General features: G+C 32.4%; 3 protein-coding genes across 4 annotated transcripts; 2 read left to right on the top strand and 1 right to left on the bottom strand.

Moving 5' to 3' along the window:
* The first annotated feature begins 208 nt into the window (after window positions 1-208).
* On the top strand, window positions 209-2,924 carry LOC149732151 (bifunctional peptidase and (3S)-lysyl hydroxylase JMJD7-like). Its single transcript, XM_089882252.1, has one exon. It carries the CDS (start codon window positions 1,703-1,705, stop codon window positions 2,627-2,629), a length of 927 nt encoding a protein of 308 aa, XP_089738378.1. The 5' UTR covers window positions 209-1,702; the 3' UTR covers window positions 2,630-2,924.
* Window positions 2,925-2,959: 35 nt separating this feature from the next.
* Window positions 2,960-16,423, top strand: LOC149732149 (uncharacterized). Its single transcript, XM_089882221.1, has 21 exons — window positions 2,960-3,095; window positions 3,314-3,474; window positions 3,705-3,887; window positions 4,313-4,396; window positions 4,585-4,743; window positions 5,310-5,459; window positions 6,117-6,194; window positions 6,699-6,817; window positions 6,884-7,029; window positions 9,820-9,901; window positions 10,334-10,450; window positions 10,831-10,982; window positions 11,051-11,121; window positions 11,180-11,229; window positions 11,914-12,073; window positions 12,652-12,854; window positions 13,247-13,399; window positions 14,175-14,304; window positions 14,919-15,022; window positions 15,206-15,381; window positions 16,129-16,423. Exons 1-21 carry the CDS (start codon window positions 2,971-2,973, stop codon window positions 16,184-16,186), a joined length of 2,661 nt encoding a protein of 886 aa, XP_089738347.1. The 5' UTR covers window positions 2,960-2,970; the 3' UTR covers window positions 16,187-16,423.
* LOC149732150 (uncharacterized) lies at window positions 6,615-9,830 on the bottom strand. 2 transcript variants are annotated; one of them, XM_089882263.1, is made up of 6 exons: window positions 9,360-9,830; window positions 8,670-8,758; window positions 8,323-8,380; window positions 7,966-8,160; window positions 7,585-7,694; window positions 6,615-7,346 (listed from the first exon to the last, which is right to left on the bottom strand). In XM_089882263.1, the coding sequence occupies exons 1-6, from the start codon at window positions 9,503-9,505 to the stop codon at window positions 7,243-7,245; spliced, it is 702 nt and encodes a 233-aa protein (XP_089738389.1). In that variant the 5' UTR covers window positions 9,506-9,830; the 3' UTR covers window positions 6,615-7,242. The 2 variants fall into 2 exon arrangements, with proteins under 2 accessions (XP_089738389.1, XP_089738388.1); XM_089882262.1 differs by having other exon boundaries at window positions 7,585-7,697; window positions 9,360-9,829.
* Window positions 16,424-16,702: the final 279 nt, after the last annotated feature.

The raw sequence follows: 16,702 nt of genomic DNA, 5'->3' as shown, positions 1-16,702 counted from the left end.
GTAACATCTTCGACTTATTAATTGACAACAGACACCTATCAAAACACACGAGGAGGTATTTATAGATTCGCACACCTTAATTTTACCAGTTCGAAAACGCACATATTGTATATTACGGTTTGAAAATCAAGTTAAAAAATGTTGTGTATGGCCCACTGCTATAGTTTTTTTTTATATAGCCTACCTACAGTGGGTATTGCTATTCAATATTTCACAAAAGCTCCCGTTTATACATTATCGCCAAGTGTCTGTGGCTGAATTTCGATTATAGTAGGATGGGGGAAGATAGGACACCATTTCATTCCTCGTTCAATTTGGGAGTAAACATAGAACATTCAAATAAAAAATATAAAACCGTATTCCTGCGTTGTTAAATGTTTAACACCATTAGGATATTACGTGCTACTATATATTGTTTATTCACGGGCAAATGTTGGTTGTGTAAGTGCTATACAGTGTTTCAGTTCTACTTCTATTGTGTCAAATTTAAATAAGGTTACCGCATTAAATTAAATCTTTCAGTTTTGCGTCGTGGCCCAGCGGTTAACGCGCCTGCCTCTCACACAGAGGTTATGAGTTCATAGCTCGCCGCTGTTACCGTCATGGGCGTATGTGACCTTGGGAAAGACACTTAAAGGCAAGTGCCCAGTGATTACGGATATATTGTTTCAGTTGTCAGCCATACAAAAAAAACGATCACCCACAAAGTAACATGCGTGGTATTACGTAAGCTGGCGCAAGGTATTATGAAGCAGAGCATAACGTGTTATAGCGACAGGTTTTCAGGCCACGGAGGATGAACCACGTTAGTACGTTACATTTATTTATTTAATATTTGTAGTTACACGGCATAGAATTACAAAGACCTTTCTTTAAAGTTATTTCTACTTTGGTGAATCCCCGAAATCGAAGTCTAATTGCTGCAGAAAAACAAACAGAAACGCCCACACATCACAGTATATTATATCTGTGCCACACATACGATCAAGATGTGTGCAAAACATTTAAACACGTAACATGTGTTTAAACTCACTGGAGAATTAACGTTTTATTGTTTCAAAATCGCAAGTAAAATATGAAAGTTTTAATACAAATAAAGTATTTAAAAGTAGGTTTTCAAAACAGGTATTCTCATAACTCATAATATGAATAGCATAAAACTGCTGCGTCACCGTAGTTTTTCACGAGTCACGATGGTCTGAACAAAAGTTGCAAAAACTTGCAGCAATATTCATAAACATAAGCAGATATTGTTTTTGTACAAAAATACTTATTTTGGTTAGTTTGTAAGTAACAAATGTGTTGAATGAATGTAACTTGCTTTATCCTCGCGTGGCCAGAATACGACAGTCGTTACTCGTTATAACGCCGGTCTATCATAAACCTAGTGCCAGCTTACCGAGTTACCATGTATATTACTTTTTTTGAGTCTTTTTATATATTTTTATTTGTGGCTAATAGTGTGGACATCCCATTAGCCATCACTGAATTGGAGCAATTGCCCTTAAGTATCTTGCCCAAGGACACATTTGCCAACAATCATAGCAGTGCGGAGCCTTGAACTTATTACCTCTTGAGTTAGATGCAGGCGTGCTAACCTAACCACTTAGCCAAGGCATTTATATATTTTTTGTTTTAGTTTGTGTATAAACAGGTATGTCAGTATGTTTTATTTAAATAACAAAAATAGACAAGGTGAAATATGAATCAGGAACTTAACTCAATTCTAAAAGAATGTTCAACTGAAGCAAGGGAGTTGTATCTTCCAAGTATTGTTGAGAGATATGACGGTGCACCCTCTGCTTTGGAGTTTCACAGAAAATGGGTTTCTAGGAATATTCCCTGTTTGTTTCAGAATGCGATAAATCATTGGCCAGCTTTAGAAAAATGGGAATGTTCTTATTTAGCTGAAAAAATGGGTGACAAAGTTATACAAGTGGCTGTAACTCCGGATGGTTACGCTGATGCTGTTCGACACGAAAAGTTTATGTTGCCAATGGAGGAATCAATGACTTTTGCCTCGTTTATTGAAAAATTATTCGATAAAACCTCAAGTGATGCTTATTATATACAAAAACAAAACTCTAATTTAACAATTGACTTTCCTGAGTTGTTGTGTGATGTTGATAGTGACTTTGCATGGGCTAACGAGGCTTTCAATTGTAAACCGGACGCTGTGAATTTTTGGATGGGGGAGAAAAAAGCAGTGACATCTTTACATAAAGATCATTATGAAAACCTTTATTGTGTTATCAAAGGTGAAAAAACGTTTACTCTAATTCCACCTTCTGACCGACCTTTCATACCCTACAAGACCTACCCATGTTATAAACACTTCTTTGATAAGGTATGGAAAATTAGAAAAGTGTGTAATTTACAAAATGTGCCTTGGATTCCAATAGACCCTTTGAAACCTGATTTAAAGAGATATCCAAAGTATTCTCATGCACGCCCAATCACTTGTAATGTTAAAGCAGGTGAAGTGTTATACCTTCCTTCACTTTGGTTTCATCACGTACAGCAAGCAGATGCAAGTATAGCTGTAAACTATTGGTATGACATGGACTTTGACATCAAATACATGTATTTTCAAACTCTCGATAAACTGACACAACACAATCATCTGTGAACAAATATTGAAAAGACAAAGTGGTATTTTTGGAAGTGTTTTTTTACTTTTTTTGAATGTGTTTCTCCATATACATCAAAGGGATTCATTATTTGTGCAGCAGACACTAAAAACCTGAGTGCTTTAACTGTTATCAGCATCAGCCCAACCCTATAATATTCCATTGTCTCTGTTTGCCAAAGCTCACCTCATTATTTGGCTTTTTGTTCAAATACAGTTGTTTATTTATGGTTGACCGATGCTCAAGGTGCTATTCTGAATCAAAACACCTTTGTTTTGCAGTAAAAGTATAAAACATTTAAATAAACTAAAATATTAATAGTTTTGGTAGAAAAGCAAACATGGCCGAAAAGTTGCGTTTGCTTGAAGATAAAGAAAGAAAGAAAAATTGGAAGCGTTGGGGGCCTTATTTATCGGAGAGGCAGTGGGGAACAGTAAGAGAGGATTATTCTCCGGATGGAAACTGGTCAGTAATGTTTTGATATCTTTTGTTTTAATGCAAAATTGATGCAGTTACCAAAGCTAACCATCTACCATTAAGTCTTAACAAACACATATCAACAATTATACCAATAGAAGTGATAAAAAATTTAAGCAGGATGCTTTTTCTTTTCCTTCTTTGTATAATACTTTTTAATTAGATTTGTCGCATTTTTCATGCATTTTTATGACTTATTTCTCCAGTTGGGAATACTTAAGTCATGATGAGTCACGATCACGTGCATACAGATGGGGTGAGGATGGATTGCTTGGTATTTGTGATCGACAGTGCAGGTTGTGCTTCTCCGTTGCTTTGTGGAATGGAAAAGACCCGATACTAAAGGAGCGTCTTTTTGGGTTGACAGGTTTTTTTTTTTTTCTAATTAGGTTTTATTTATGTTTGTTAGGTTCAGTATAGTTGGGAGGGGAAAGCCTTTTAATACTTGCCCAAGGACACATACGCCAATAATGATAGCACGAACAAGCCTTGAACCCATTACCTCTGGGTTACAGGCAGGCGGGTTTATCTCTTTGCCACTGCGCCAGACATACCATGGATACCATTTTATTTTACCGTTTAATTATATTTATACAGGACCGGAAGGCAACCATGGGGAAGATGTGAAGGAGAATTATTATTACCTTGATAGTAGCCCAACACATAGTTACATGAAAATGCTTTACAAGTATTCACAAAGTGAATATCCATATGCGGACCTTGTTCATACAAATCGAAACCGTGGTTTACATGTAGCAGAGTACGAGTTGGAAGACACTGGTATTTTTTTATAACATGCTTCAATTTATATGTGAATAATTTAATACGAATTTGGAGAAATATTATAATACATATAATATAATATGTAGGTTAACTAGATAAATTTTAAAATATTAATAGTTTTTGCATTTTATTATTTTATTGGTTTATTGGTTTAATATGTCTGCATTAGTCTGTTTTTCAACTAAGACTTTTAAATTATTAGGAAAAGTGTTGGGGGTTACGGGTTAGGGTTACGTTCTTTTTGTGATATCTGCTTGGATTAGGGACTATATACTTTTATATTTTTGTGAAATTAATTAGGTTTTATCATTTTGTTTCACTTGTATTTCAAAAAAACTTTCTTCTATTTTTATGAAAATACAAGTGCTTCATAAAAAGTTTAAGCTCAATAATTAATATATACCTAATAATTTGTAATGCAGGAGCTTTCAATGATAGCAAGTACTGGGATGTGATGGTAGAATATGCCAAGAACGACCCACAAGACATTTTGTGTAAAATTACAGGTTAGCTTCATCTGAGCGTAAATGCTGACAATGCAATTTTTTGTGGTTTGCAGTGTTTGTTAAAATTTCCACATTTTGCTATACTAATATTTAAACATGGAAAATTGTTCAAACTTAAAAATATTTTAAATTTTAAGTTGCAACAACTGATGCATTACTTTACGTATTTTGTGCATAATTGGTTTCAGTCAGCAACAGAGGACCAGAAACTGCTGAAATTCATGTTTTGCCAACACTGTGGTATCGTAACACATGGATATGGGGGTGCACACATGAGGGTTGTACAGTGAAACCTTCTATCACCAAAGTAAATGAGAAGAAAGTGACTTGTAAACACCAAACACTAGGTATGTGAATGACAATTTCATATGTTATCACTTGTTTGCCTTCATATAGCTGGTAACAGATGGTTATATCATTGGTGTCTGTACTTTGAGTGTTAATAAAGATTAATTTTATTTTTCTATGGATGGCAGTTTGAACAACTAGTAAGTTACCACTGGATTGGCACTTGTTATTGTTGTTAAGCTTTTTATTAAAAAACTAACACCAAAAATTATATGGAAAGAAAGTAATTGTGACAAATTACCATTATGTTAAAATTAGTAGATCAATTTGAGACTTAGGTTTAATATTTGTATTATTGAATATAAATTTTATGTTTTTGTTGTACAGTGTTACAAATGCAATACTGAAAGAATCTTTAACAAACAAAAATTTCTACAATAACAAATTTGTTTCTGTATAATTTTGCCTAAAACTAACAATAGAAATGATAGTTCTAGGCAAAGCTGGGCAATTATGAGCTGAAAAGATCTTTTAAAAGCCCGTCATCTTATATTGTGCTGGTTCAGAATATCAATGAGAAAAGATACAAAATATACCGAACACAAGCTGTAAATAATGTTTACAGATAAAATGGAATGGAGTTTTGAGGATGTACCAAACCAACCTGAACCCAAACTGCTTTTCACTGAAAATGAAACAAACACAAAAATGTTGTTTAATATTGATCATTATACCAAGTACACAAAGGATGCTTTTCATAGATATATTGTTAAAGGTTTGTGTTGGATAATTACTAATTACCAATATTTAGTTCGATTCTTTCATAAAAAACTGCATAAACAGTTTTATTTGGAAATGCTGTATTGAAATTTCAATGTTTAAATTGTTAAACCTACTATTTCTAAAATGAATGTCAGTTACTTATCCTTTTTATGATTTTTAGTTCTGATCGTTGTTTTGTTTTATACCCGCACCTTACAACTTAGATAACACATTAGTGACCACTGGGTAGGAACAATTGACATTAAAAGTGTCTTAATCAAGTGTTTGGTGTAATCAACGATACTATATTTTTGTAGCTCCATCTCATGGTTATTGTATGCTTCCTTTAGTTTAAAATATATTCATATGAATGCTTCATAATTAAAATTAACTAAATATATATATCATATATTTTAATACACTTTATCTCTCTTTCGTTTTTTTTCTTTCGTTTTGGCTCTTTTCTTTTTTCTTTTTGCTTATAATAATGTACAAGTAAGCATGATGAATGTTGTTTAAGAAGCTCCACCATACATAAACATAAGCACTACAACCCATGTAGCATGTTTGCCATTAATCAAAACAAATTCACTTCCTTTGTATTTGGCATAAAATTTCTGTTCAGCGTTGCTTCATGGAAGGAACTGATTTGAATTGTTTTTAATTTAAGGTGAAACAGATGCAGTAGCTGCTTCAAACAAAGGAACTAAAGTAGCTGCTCATTACAAACTAACTGTACCTGCTGGGGGTGTGTATAATGTTAAAGTTATATAAACTTTTAATATTATTTTCCAGTTAACCACGTCTTAGTCTTGCCTCAGGGCAGTTCCTGTGTTACAATATTAGTATTTGAAAATAATTTTCCCTAACGCTTTTTCATTTAATGTTTATACAGACAAGAGTGGCCCTTTTATAAGAAAAACGCAAAATTGAATTCTAAAAACAACCACCAAATTCTACCCAATTTTATGTTAAGATATTAGTTGTAATTACTCTCTTGATAAAATGTACTTTTAAAGAGTAATTAAGCATTTTGTTAAAATATATTAAAGTTTACTTAGATTTTATGCGAATTTTAGCCACTGAACACAATAGACACGAGTACACGACTATACATATATTTAGACACACGGTTGAGATATATGCTTGACAAACCTTGGTTTTAAACTTTCAAGATGAACTTAATTTTGGTTGATATGTCGTGCCATGAATTTAGACGCTGTCGTTAGTAAGTAAGTTTTATTTCTTACAGAGAGTGTTGTTCTTCACTCACGATTAGTAGAATCAGCAACTGCTACGAACCCGTTACAAGGTAAAACAAATGATGACGTGATCAAGAAACGAATACTAGAAACTGACGATTACTACAAGGTAACAGAAATTCATCGAATAAAACGTTAATATCATGTACGTTTTATTAATACATTGTTCATTCAGAGTAAATTTCCACAAGTAAAAGGTGAATGTATGAACATTCTGCGTCAGGCTTGTGCTGGACTACTGTGGTCCAAACAGTTTTATCATTACATTGTCAATGATTGGTTGAAAGGAGATGCAGACCAAGTTCCACCACCAGAATCCAGGTTTGTAGATTTGAACAAGGAGATTTATTACATTTTTTTACTTTATTGTCAGTGTCAACAGTTTGAATAATTTTTCTGTTTTTTAGGAAAATTTATGAAAGAGTATTTTAGAGTTGTGCATGATATTTGTATACTGTTTGTTTGATAAGTTGAATTATTGTAAAATAATGTCAAAACTTTGTCAAGCTAAAAAGGTATGTTTCTGTTGTCAATTTATTTTTCAAGAGGTTTGTTATCTCCATTGTTTGAATCGAGTTCTTCGTTAGTGAATAATTCTTCGTATGTTGGAAGTTGAACTGGTGGTTCAAATTGTTGAGCTGAATAATGATTTAGTTTAAATTTTTAGAGATTGTTTATTCAAGCTGTTAAGACTTTAGACTCATATAATCATCCAATAGGCAAACTGTAAAAAAATAGGAAGTAGAGACAAAATTTTGGAAAACGATTTTCACTAAAGAATTATACACCAAGGGCAAACCGCAGTTTTCTTGTTTTATTATAAATAACATATAATTTATCTCAATAGTTTCGAAAATTTTCATTGTCAATACTTACAGTGTGAGGTTGTTACTTGAATATCACTTTGTTGCTTTTCATTCACATGCGTCAGGTTTGAGAATGGAATTGAATTGCTGGTTCCAGTTGCTCCCTGAACTGCCTGCATTCTGCTAAAATTTGGATTTTAAAGAACTCGTTACCAAATAAATTATGCAGGACTACTGTTAGCTTAGCATTTGGATAAAAATCTTCACCACTATTTTTGGTGTGATGAGATTGTTTCGAAAGGGTAAATTTCTTTCAGAGTTAACTGGGCAGTGTTTACAAATGTTTCTTGCATGATGACTCATTGTTCTTTATATCTACTGTTGGATGTTTAAAGCAGCACTTATTATTCCATGTGTCCAATAATTGAGATACATGCAGAACAGCACTTACACATTGTCCATGTTCTGATACACATTCTGACCACCTGTATCATGATGCACTGTGTGATGAACCACAATCCCACTTGTGCGTTCATTCCTTCTATTTGCTTTCCTCCATCTTACAAACATATACAGAAGCACAAGTAATACCAGCATAAGAAGTATGCTGGCAGTTACACTACTTGCAATGCTGTAGTGGTGCCAACTGTGGAATCAACATTTTTTCTCAGTTTTAATAGAAGACAGTTAAACAAAAAGGGAATTAAAAAAATGTGAAAAACCGTTTTATTAAATTTATTACATAGTGATATTAATAGTTGTACGAATGTGTTTATAATTTGATAGGTGTATAAATAACTCTACATACCCTAATGCCCCTGATGAGTTTGTCTGAATTGGTGAAGTTTTATAACTTTCATCATTATCTGAGTTTAAAAGATAGGCCAGTTAAAATATTTATTTATTTAGTATTGCATAAGCATAAAAATCTTATAGAATGTTTAAATTTTTTAAGTGTATCTAATCAAAAAGGTGCATATTGAACATTATGGGCTGTTTTTAGGATTTTAGTTAGAGTAATTTTTATCACATTTCATGTTAAAAATAACTTATTAATAATTTTTAATTTTGTAAAACAAAGTAGAAAATGGAATATTTGATAGTCAAAAAGTTATCATATTAACAGAATGTTAATTTACAAAATATACAACTAACTTGTTGTAGTTTGTTGTTCAACTTGCGTTGGCATGCTGAAGTTACTCGGTATGTGAGCAAGGGGAAAGTTGGCAACATCCAATAAATTTCTGAAAATTATAGGATTCAGGTTCAAGGCTCACTGTGGTAAATATGCAACACGACATCACTCATGCCAATTCTTAAGATTAATTCTTGCAACAGGATATGAAACAATTTTCATATCAAGTGTGTAATTTTATCTTTAATCCAGATATATGAAGCAATCAGATTGTTTATTACTGGTGTATTTGACCATGTTATTCATGTGCCAATAAATACCTTGACTCCTTGAGTATTTTTTTTAATTCTTAATAGTTGAAGACTAAGTTACAATTATTTGGGTTTTAAACATTTGTTTATAACAAGGTTAAAAATTGAATATTTGAGCCTACCATCTGCAATCTTGTTTATAATAATTTGTTTTGTAGACAAATTTATAATGGTTACAAATGCTATGCAAAACTTATTGTCATAGAGTTTTACTCGCATAAACTTTGTACAAAGTGCCTGTTAATCCTCAATATATTCAATAGTTTACATCAGAGTATAAATTGTTGCATAAACGATAAACCCAATATTTGCAACACATAAGTTAGTCTTCTACTATTAATGTAAATTAAAAACATCTTTAGCACTCGCCAAAGATAAAATTAAGCGATAATTACTTACTTATGAGCTTCATGCAATTCATATTCAGATTTTGAGCAACAATAATCTCCTCTTTCAATGCCATAATGTTTGAGCATCTCTCCTCTGCAGCAATATTCACGACATCTCATATATTCACAAACTTGCCTGTAAACTATTCTTGCCATATTTGTCTTATATTACAATTCCTGTATATTTGCGACTTTAATCCAGTGATCAGTTGCCGGTATATCATCTTGAACAAGGCATCACATGACTTGTTTTTTTGACTGAGGTGATTACAGTCAAGGGTCCTCAGCATACACTGTGTTCGCTCTGTGTACAAAGCATGGCAAGTTTAAAGATACAAAGCTGTTCTTCTCACATACAGATACAGCATCACTACTTAACTAAAACAACTTCCCACAAATATAATGTCATAATTATGTGTTTGTTTTATTGCAACACGATTAGCAATTCTTAAATTTTAGATTTATTTCAGATTACAAGGCCGAAATAAAGACTGGATTCACCTTTTTAATCGAGATGTGATTTCAATGCCAGATAAATGGGAATATCCATGGGTAACTTTCTTCTGTTTATTTATCATTTCTCTCATGTTTGGTTTTCTCACCGTACTATACAATTCCTGATCAAACTCGTTTCACAGCCGCTTTATATAAAAACCGCTTTGAATCAGTTTTAAAAACAACTTTAATTTTAGGATACAATATAACCTATTAGCGCTTGTTTTATAGCAACGAAAGCAAGAAAAATATGCAAAAAAAAGATATATTATGTTAAGGTTGTCAACCTTTAAAAATGTTTACAATTCAAAAAACAATGCCTTTAAAGTGTTTTATTAAGTAAATAGTTAAACCTATAACAAATCTAATTAAACTTTTCTTTATGTTTCCTTATAGCAAGTCAATCACATAAATTAAGTTCTTATGTTACAGTAAGTGTTAAACTCCTAATTATTGTAATACATATTAAATGTGTCACATTATCAACAGTATGCATCTTGGGATTTAGCTTTCCACATGATACCATTCTGTAAGATTGATCCTGAGTTCGCTAAGAGTCAACTCCTGTTGTTTTTACGCGAGTGGTACATGGCACCAAGCGGTCAGGTATTTCTTGTTTCAACAAGTTGTAACTACTGATAAATTTAACTGAAAAGCTAATTTACAATACAGTTTTATAGTTTTACAAGTTTAAGTTGGTTTAGATTTCATTATAAGGTGTTTTTTCACTTAGATTATTTCTTTGCCTAATTTAAATAGTTTCTCTTAATTTCAGGACCTGCTTTATATCCTTTAAAAAAACATAGAATTACTGGTTCCTATATCCAATTTTTTTATGTGTCTAGTTATTAGTATACAAAATGTGTAGTAGTATACAATTTAAAACCTACAACTTACTAAAAAGCACAAATTTGTCCTTAAGTGTCAAAATTAAATATAAACCAAAATTAGGAAATTAAAAAAAGGATAAAACTCGCACTCAACAGATACCAGCTTATGAGTTTGCTTTCAACGATGTGAACCCACCAGTCCATGCATGGTCTGTGTATAGAGTATACAAACTTACTGCACCAAAAGGACAGCGGGACCAGTTGTTTTTGGCACGCTGCTTTCAAAAACTTATTCTCAACTTTACTTGGTAAGATATACCTTGTAGAGAATTTTAGATCAAAGTATGTAATGCATTTATATGCTTGCTTAATTTAGGTGGGTGAATAGAAAAGATCCTGAGGGCAAAAATGTATTTTCCGGTGGTTTTCTTGGACTGGACAATATAGGTATTATGATATTTGTTTCAAAATATTTTTTTAAACTAATATGTTCATTTCATGACAGGTGTATTTGATAGATCCAAACCATTACCCACTGGTGGCCATCTGGAACAGGTATTAATATTAAACAAGTTTATGGTTTTTTGATCAAACTTTTTGATTAATTGCTTGCCTTAAAACTAAAACATAATTCAGCCTTATTATAGAAGCATTAACACACATGGTTACATCTGTGGTAACTTGTAAGAGGGCTTTTATGAAATGTTAGACACCCATGTTATAACGTCATATGTTCCACATAAACATTTTTGCACAACCTTTTTATTTTATTCACATTGAACTTTTTTGCTCAACCTTTTCATATTAAAGTTAAGTTTGTGCTGATGACTTGCACTGCTTTGTTGATGATAAGAAACTCTATTTAGTGCAGCACAGTAGTTACTTAAACATGTTTTAAAATACTTAAGAAAACTTAATTTATACTTCTTTTAATAATCACAAATGTCCCGATATTTAAACAGTAACAAGATTCAAGTTTGATTAAGAATCAACCTTGTTGGTAAATTGATGAAAGTGTAGTCACAAATGCTTCACGTATCAGAACACGTAGAACTTCCTGCTAATTTGTTGCCAAGTTTTTGTCAAAGTCACTTACAATGACTGATGTTTAAAGTAATGTATTACAACTTTCCAAAATATGCTTTGTGTATGCTATAGAGTATGCTATACATTTGCTTATTAACTAGCAAAATCCATGCTAAACTTGGTAAAAATTGTTCATAAATGAATGTTTTGCAGGCTGATGGGACAGCATGGATGGCATTCTTCTGTGTAGTGATGTTGGATATATCCCTTGAGCTTGCAATGCATGATGCTTCATATGAAGACATGGCCAGCAAGTTCTTTGAACATTTCATTATGATTGTTGATGCAATGAATGCTGCTGGCAATGGAGAAGGTGATGCTGTATGGTGGTATCTTGGCTATTTAAAACTTAAATTATATTTTAATTTTTTTAATTTAAACATAACAAAAAACTAAAGAGTTTAGGTTTAAAAGGGTATACCAACGAACAATTTATATATGAATAGAGATGCTCAAATGTGATGTAAAGATATCATTAAAGTTTTTCAAAATAATAAAGCTTCCAAAAAATTGCGTGAAAAAAGTAAACAATATTGGCTGTTTTGGCAATGTTTGACATTTCTAATAAGAAAGAAAGACACTGAACTCTTACCGTTCTTAGTTTCTAAAATACGTAAGAATTATTAAATTTTATTTTGTATTTGGTATATTGAATGCTTTTTCTTTCTATGTTTGAACTGGTATGAAATATTATAATCTGAGAAAATGAATGTATATATTATATACAAGTTAGCAAAACAAACACTAATCCATCTTACATTACTAACTTAGTGAACTCATTTATTAAAAAAAATATCTAAAGTCTGTCTTTTCCTGTACATAAATATATCCATAATTTTTATTCAACATTAACTTGTTTTAATGTTTAACCAAACTGAATGCTTGAAATAGGTTTGTGGGATGAAGAAGAAGGATTTTACTACGATGTCTTGAGGTTTCGTGATTCATCCCAACCACTGAGGGTTCGTTCCATGGTTGGTTTGATCCCTCTGTATGCTTGCCTTGTATTGGATGGTGAGAACACACATCAACTACCCGGCTTTAAAAAGAGGACGGAGTGGTTTTTAACCAACAGGAAAGATCTGCAGTCTCGGGTATGTTCTGGTTTGTTGGAATATTAAATGAATGTAACTTGCTTATCGTCTCGTGGGCAAAAAACGACAATCATTATAACACAGGTGTTTATACACCTCGTGCCAGATAACAACCATATAACAGTAACCTTGTGTATGATTATATTTTGGATTTTTTCATTTTTTTATGTATGGTTGGTAATTTGGACAACCCATTAGTGACCACTGGGTTGGAACAATTGCTGTTAAGTGTGTATCACCCTTTATACCATAAATGTAAAACAAAATCAACTGAAAAATCATTATTTGTAATAGATTGAATCCTTTTCAAGTTTTAGGTTTTTTACTTCCGATAAAGTTTTTGATTCTCTTATGGACCATAACAGTAAAGACATCTTTGATTATTTTCCCAGATAACTTTCATGACTGAGGAAGTTTCAAGCGATGGAAAACCAAGTCGAATATTACTTGCCATACCAACACTTGCACAACTTAAATGTTTACTCAAATATTTACTCGACGAAAACGAATTTTTGTCTCCATATGGGATTCGATCGTTGTCAAAGGTATGTGTGTACACTGTTTATCTATAAGTAATGTCTGTATATTATTTCTACTTTACTACAATAAAAAAAAATTTTTTTTCCTACAATAAAATTTTACTGAAATTAGGAATGAATGTAACTTTTTTCTTGTTTATGCGTAAGTTTTTTCAGTATTGCTTCAAATTTAGTCAACCCATGTAGGACCACTGGCTTGGAGCAATAGTGTCTTGTTCGAAACATATGTTCCCACAATGCTGGCATTATAGTATTTTTCAAACAAGCCGACTCTACCTCACTTGATTATAATACTTAATTAACAAATTAATATCACCTGTTTCGCCTCACATGGCAGGGCAACTTCTGAAGAAGTTAGAAAACAGGGATTCTGTTTTATACACCTCATGCTTGATAATAATACTCATGCAACTTTGTAGTGATTGTTTTTGTTTTAATAATTTATGTTTTAAATTGGCCCAAGGCATGTCAGAACCATGGGATGTCTATCAGCGTGCTAGCACTTCGAAATCAACTGATGCGCATTTTTTTCAGATATATAGTAGGGTGGGGAAGATGGGGCATTTTCTCATCCTATTTTTTCGTCCCATTTGGTAATAAACAAAGAACATTCAAGGAATTATAAAACCGTATCCTCACGACACATAGACCGTTGTTTAATTGTTTAAAACACGATCAAAGTATTGGGATATTATCTGCTAAAGGTATCCCGTCTTCCCCCTTGCGCTACTATATATATATATATATATATATAAGATACTGAATACGAATATATGCCTAGGTTCACCAGAACAAACCATTCGTGATGTTTGTTGATGGATCTGAACATAGAGTTGATTACGTTCCTGGTGAATCCAACACCTATTTGTTTGGTGGAAACAGTAACTGGCGTGGTCCTATTTGGCTTTGTGGTAATTTCTTTGTTATTTTATGGCTTAGAATTTATGTGAGAGTCATTTTATTTTCCCATGGTGAAATGGCTTAACAGTTGTAACATTAATGACTTAATTTATACACATTGTGTCTGCTTACCATTTACTATGGGTGTAACTTTGTTGGTGATTTTTTCCCTTTTAAGTATTGCTGCTAATACAGTAACTCATAAGACATTTTGTGATAGAATTAATTACTTTTTAGTGTTTTGCTTAAAACATACACACTCACTTTAACCACTGTTACAATGCTAGTTTCTGTGCCATATAAATGTACATCTGGATTACAAATAGGTGCTGTTGTGAAAATTATTTACAACTGTGCTCTGCGCCAGAGCATAGTTGGTTAGTACGCCTGTATCTAATTTATAAGTAACGGATCGCTGTTGCTACCATTGTGGGCGACTGGGCGAATGTGTCTTTTAGCAACACAATCAAAGAATAAAATTCACCCAAAAAAGTAACATACTTGGTAACTCGTAAGCTGGCACGAGGTGTATGAACATCCGTGTTATAATGACTGTCGTTTTCCGGCCTTATATATATAGTAAGTTATTCATTTATGCATTTATGCATTTATTTCTATATTTCAGTGAACTACCTTATCATTGAAGCACTTGAACGTTATGATTACTTCTATGGTGAAAAACTAAAAGTTGAATGTCCAACTGGATCTGGTAACTTTATGAGACTTAAGGTAAGAGTAGTTTGATTATTTTGTGTTTGAAATTTGTTTTCTTGTGTTTTGGGGGTAACATGTAACCTTTATGTTTATTGATAAGTAAAGTTTCTTTCCGCTGAAATATAGATAAGTTTATATTTAAATATCATTTTCCTGATAACGGATGATAATCTGGTAAAAATGTTTTAAAAAATATAGGATGTAGCGAAGGAGATCAGCAGAAGGCTGGTTTCGTTATTCGAACCGGATCCAGTGACCGGACGCAGACCATGCCATGGTGACAATGATACTTACGCCAAGGATAAGTTCTGGAAAGATCTGGTTTTATTCTATGAATATTTTCATGCTGAGAGTGGTAGGGGTTGCGGTGCAAGGTAAACTCCATATGATAACTAGTTCTTTATAAAATAACCACAGCTGGATTTTGGTTTAAACCAAATGAATGCCAGCCTAGAAATGGCAGCTCGGAGACCCTAATATACTTTAACTGGATATGATAACTAATTCTGTATAAAATAACAGTATAATAAAAACTACCTTTATGTAGAAATTATTGAATTAAAAAACAAACTCATTAAGGTCAATGAACACCTATACAAATACAAAGTGGGGGAAGATGAGACAAAAATGTATATTTATTTATATATTATTAGTATTCTGCAACTTGTAGTTAACCTACCGAAATTAACTGGCTGTGCTAGTTTCTTTGCCACAGAAACTTTTTATACATCATATTACAACTTTTGTTTTTGCTTATTTCATCACCAATTTAACACCTATTAACTCTTGCCTATTTTTCGCATGTCAATATCCTAGTGTTTTGGATAAAACTAAATACTGGGCACATTTAGCACATAATAACCAAATATCCTGATCGTGTTTTATACAATTAACAACAGTCTATGGAAGACGTGAGGGTACAGTTTTATAATTCTGTAAATGTTCTTAGTTTACTACCAAGTTGGACCAGAAAATAGAATGAAAAGGTTTCCCATCTTCCCCCACTTTACTATATATATATAATTGGCAAAGGTGTGACAGATAACAATAACATGTTTTACTTTATTCAACAAAACGATTAGGAAAATTAAATCTATTAAATGATCTGATTTGTTTTTCAGTCACCAAACTGGTTGGACAGCTGTCGTTGTGAATTGCATTGAAAGGATGTTCGCTTAGTTTGTATATACTCAGTATATCATTATACACAGAATAGGTACCAACTTTTAATCATGAATATATTCCTTCGTATATTTTTGTGTATGATGTGTGTTATGGTAGCAGTAATACTGCACTTAGTTCCAATTAACACATGCGTTTTATCTTTACTAGCACTTTTTTAAACGTATTGTAACTACCTTATTCGTTAACATATGTGATCACTGCATAATAAATCTAACATCAGTTCGTACCAAGTCTTTTATGGACATTTTATGACTGAATAATTATTTCATGTCACATGTCTACAAAGAATATAATACGGCATAAAATGAATGACACGTGTTTATCCCCAAGTGGCAGCGACATTTTTGATTTTACACTGGCGTACATAACTAAATATTTGAATGAATGTAACTTACTTTATCCTCGCGTGGCCGGAAAACGACAGTCGTTATAACACGGGTTTAACACCTCGTGACAGCTTACGAGTTACTATGTATGTTACTTTGTGGGTGATTATTTTTTTGGGATTTT

Source organism: Ciona robusta, chromosome 8, assembly GCF_009617815.1.
Source record: "Ciona robusta chromosome 8, ASM961781v2".
NCBI classification, from domain to species: domain Eukaryota; kingdom Metazoa; phylum Chordata; class Ascidiacea; order Phlebobranchia; family Cionidae; genus Ciona; species Ciona robusta.
This window is presented reverse-complemented; position numbering and strand designations above follow the sequence as displayed.

Excerpts from the sequence above, each read along its gene's own strand:
- LOC149732151 (XM_089882252.1), top strand. The coding sequence starts at position 1,703 with ATGAATCAGGAACTTAACTCAATTCTAAAAGAATGTTCAACTGAAGCA.
- LOC149732149 (XM_089882221.1), top strand. The coding sequence starts at position 2,971 with ATGGCCGAAAAGTTGCGTTTGCTTGAAGATAAAGAAAGAAAGAAAAAT. Across the intron at positions 7,030-9,819 it reads GTTCCACCACCAGAATCCAG|ATTACAAGGCCGAAATAAAG; the intron begins GTTTGTAGATTT and ends GATTTATTTCAG. Across the intron at positions 9,902-10,333 it reads ATAAATGGGAATATCCATGG|TATGCATCTTGGGATTTAGC; the intron begins GTAACTTTCTTC and ends CATTATCAACAG.
- LOC149732150 (XM_089882262.1), bottom strand. The coding sequence starts at position 9,505 with ATGGCAAGAATAGTTTACAGGCAAGTTTGTGAATATATGAGATGTCGT. Across the intron at positions 8,759-9,359 it reads GAATTGCATGAAGCTCATAA|AAATTTATTGGATGTTGCCA; the intron begins GTAAGTAATTAT and ends TATAATTTTCAG. Across the intron at positions 7,698-7,965 it reads TATCAGAACATGGACAATGT|CAGAATGCAGGCAGTTCAGG; the intron begins GTAAGTGCTGTT and ends TCCAAATTTTAG.